At 32.8% G+C, this 3671-nt stretch overlaps 1 protein-coding gene across 1 annotated transcript in view; it reads left to right on the top strand.

Annotated features, from left to right (window-relative positions):
- Positions 1–866: 866 nt before the first annotated feature.
- The window catches only part of LOC144956372 (uncharacterized), a 32361-nt gene continuing 29556 nt past the window's right edge, over positions 867–3671 (top strand). Inside the window, exons 1-2 of the mRNA XM_078886870.1 lie at positions 867–880; positions 3456–3551. Of these exons, the coding sequence (XP_078742996.1) occupies positions 867–880; positions 3456–3551 (110 nt within the window). The remainder of the gene's footprint in view (positions 881–3455; positions 3552–3671) is intronic.

The raw sequence follows: 3671 nt of genomic DNA, 5'->3' as shown, positions 1-3671 counted from the left end.
ATGAGTAATGCTCACTGAACTGTATTAGCCCGACTATAAACGTACATGGATACAAACTGTTTTGTGTGTTGGTCGGTTATACTTCTGGATGGCAATGTTATGAGCTTCTCAGCCAAGCGCATACTATCTATAACATAACGATGGCTACGGTCAGTGTCAGGCCACGAAGTTTACGAAGGCCACGGTCATGCAAAAAGTTATCTATAACTACGCTAAACTTATAGCCTGACACTGACCAAAATATGACGTCAAAAGAGAAGTATTTGGCCATAAAAGAAAACAAATCGTGAGTTGTATTCAAAGGTCAACCAATGGAATCACTTGTTTCCTTGAGAACTACTAACGACGACTCACTTGACGCTGCATGAACCTAAAAAATCACATCAAACTAAAAGTCTTAGAGGGTTCTAGCGTCGCCTTCGTAAAGTTATGGCCTGACACTGACCCAAAAATTACGTCAAAATGCCAGTCTTTTGCCACAAAAGAAAACAAATCGTGAGTTGTATTGAATAGTTCAACCAATGAAATAACTTGTTTCCATGAGCTCTACTAACGACAACTCACGAGGCAGTGCAAAAACCAAATAATGACGTCAAACTGCCAGTCCTTTTGGATTTCAGTGTCAGGCTATAACATAACGATGGCTACGGTTCTAGTGTCAGGCTAAAGATAGTTCGAAGATGACGTCAAACAGGTCTTTGTTATTGTTTTTTGCCATCCGCGTTTATGAGTAATGCTCACTGAACTGTATTAACCTGACTATAAACGTTCATAGATACACACAGTTTTGTGTGTTGGTCCGTTATACTTCCGGATGGCAATGTTATGAGCTTCTTAGCCAAGTGCATACAATCCATATGTTAACGATGGCTCCGTCAGAGTCAGACCATGAGTTTACGAAGGCCACGGTCATTCAATAAGTTATCTATGGCTTCGCTCTGATCGGACTCTCACATTAGCCTAAGTGACTTCATAGCCCGACACTGACAAAATATCAGGTCACAAAGCGACGACCACCAAAAGAAATTAAATCGTGAGTTGTATTCAATAGTTCAACAAATAGGAACATTTGTTTCCTTTATCACTACTATCGACAACTCAAAAGGCGGCCATTGGGCCTAAAAATGATGTCGTAATGCAAGGTCTCGTGTTCGGCTATTGATGCTGTGCGCTGAGTTAAAAAGAAAGACTCACAACATCAGCCAGCCGGATAAAACGTACCAACGCACAAAAATATGATTATTATAGTTATGATGACAATAATTATTAACATTATTACTATTATTATTATTATTATTATTATTATTATTATTATTATTATTATTATTATTATTATTATTATATTATATATTATTATTATTATTATATGATGATGTATTGAATGATGATGATGATGATGATGATGATAATATGTATATATTCTTCATGATTCATAGCGAAGTCCACTAATATTCACCATCCGACGCCTCACTATATTCATCCTTCCAACTAGGTCTTCCTTCACGGAAATCCCGTCCAATAGGTGTCACGGCTATGCGACTAACCGTGATCTAGAGGGTTGCTACTGATCAGGCATGGATGATTCTCTATGACCGACGATACAAATGTAATTGATTGTTTACTGGTAACCTCAAGAAAATCCGGATGATGGATGAGGATGCTTATGTCGGAGTACCGTGGATTAGGTGGTGATGGAGTGGTACATTGATGATATGCTATGATACGAGATGAGAATGAAGTGATGATATGAGAAATGAATAATGATGATGATGATGATGATGATGATGATGAGATGATGATGATGATGATGATGATGTGATGATGATGATGATGAGTGATGATGATGATGATGATGATGATGATTGATGATGATGATGATGATGATGATGAGATGATGAGTGATGATGATGATGATGATTGATGGATGATTGATGATGATGATGATGATGATGATGTGAGATGATGATGATGATGATGATGATGATGATGAGTGATGATGATGATGATGATGATGATGATGATGATGATGATGATGATATGATGATGATGATGTGATGATGATGATGATGATGATGATGATGATGATGATGATGATGATGATGATATGATGATGATGTTGTGATGATGATGATGATGATGATGATGATGATGATGATGATGATGATGATGATGATGATGATGATGATGATGATGATGATGATGATGATGATGATGAGAGTTGGAGTTTTCATGCGTCAGGTCGAGTCTTACGTGTTAAGTTCTTTTTATTGGCTTGGTCATCCCTGTAAGTCGCTTTGAGTTTTCTTCAGATCCTTTAGGCCCATGGGAGTTTATCCCGGTTTCTATAGCGTGAAACAGACAATAACAATTGTTTGCTACCCTTTCGATAGGACGCTTGACTATCGCAAAGTATTTTGCGCCAGATCTAACAGACCCAGTTACCCAATCACTGTTGTGTGGAAGGAGTGGGGTGGGGGTGGGAGGGGGAAGGGGGGTTCAGAAAAAAAACCCCATCTCGACGGCATCCGGGATCAATCTCGGTACCTCTGGGTGTGAAGCGCATGCTCTACCAATTGAGCTATCGGGACCCCCGCTTTGAGTTTATATTGTATTATATTATATGAAAGTTTGATATTAAAGGTCTAGATATTAAGAATATAATCAAAAGTATAGTGTTGAAACATTAATATAATAATAATAATAATAATAATAATATAATAATAATAATAATAATAATAATAATGAATAATATAATAATAATAATAATATAATATAATAATAATAATAATAATAATAATAATAATAATAATAATAATAATAATAATAATAATAATAATAATAATAATAATAATAATGATGATGATGATGATGATGATGATGATGATGATGATGATGATGATGATGATGATGATGATGATAATAATAATAATAATAATAAGAATAAGAAGAAGAAGAAGAAGAAGAAGAAAGAAGAATGAAGATGAAGAAGAAGAAGAAAATAATAATAATAATAATAATAATAATAATAATAATAATAATAATAATAATAATAATAATAATAAATAAGATGATGAAGATGATGATGATGAGATGAGAATGATAATAATAATAATAATAATAATAATAATATAATAATAATAATAATAATAAAATAATAATAATAATAATAATAATAATAATGATGAATAATAATAATAATAATATATAATAATAATAATAATAATAATAATAATAATAATAATAATAATAATAATAATAATAATAATAATAATAATAATAATAATAATAATAATAATAATAATAATAATAATATATATAATAATAATAATATAATAATAATAATAATATAATAATAATAATATAATAATAATAATAATAATAATAATAATAATAATAATACTACTTTATTCATCCATGGCATTGTTTTGATTTGACCTCGTCATCTTGTTCTATAGGTCAAGCGTTGCTGACCTCGTCAACGTGATTTTCGGGCTTGGAGGACACATTGTTGGAAGAGCAGGCTGGATTGTCCGTGATGCCCTCGGTGCCTTGTAAGTACTTGTTTATTATAATTTCTTGAGACTGGCCTGAGACTGGCCAAAACAAATTCCAACAAGACACGGAGCGTTGCCATCGTTATCTTATAGCCTGACACTAGAACCCACTTGGAC

This window comes from Berghia stephanieae, chromosome 11 (assembly GCF_034508935.2).
Source record: "Berghia stephanieae isolate SIO BIC M18660-M18661 chromosome 11, UCSD_Bste_1.3, whole genome shotgun sequence".
Lineage (NCBI taxonomy): Eukaryota > Metazoa > Mollusca > Gastropoda > Nudibranchia > Aeolidiidae > Berghia > Berghia stephanieae.
The sequence above is the reverse complement of the archived record's forward strand: the minus strand, read 5'-3'. Positions and strand labels throughout refer to the sequence as shown.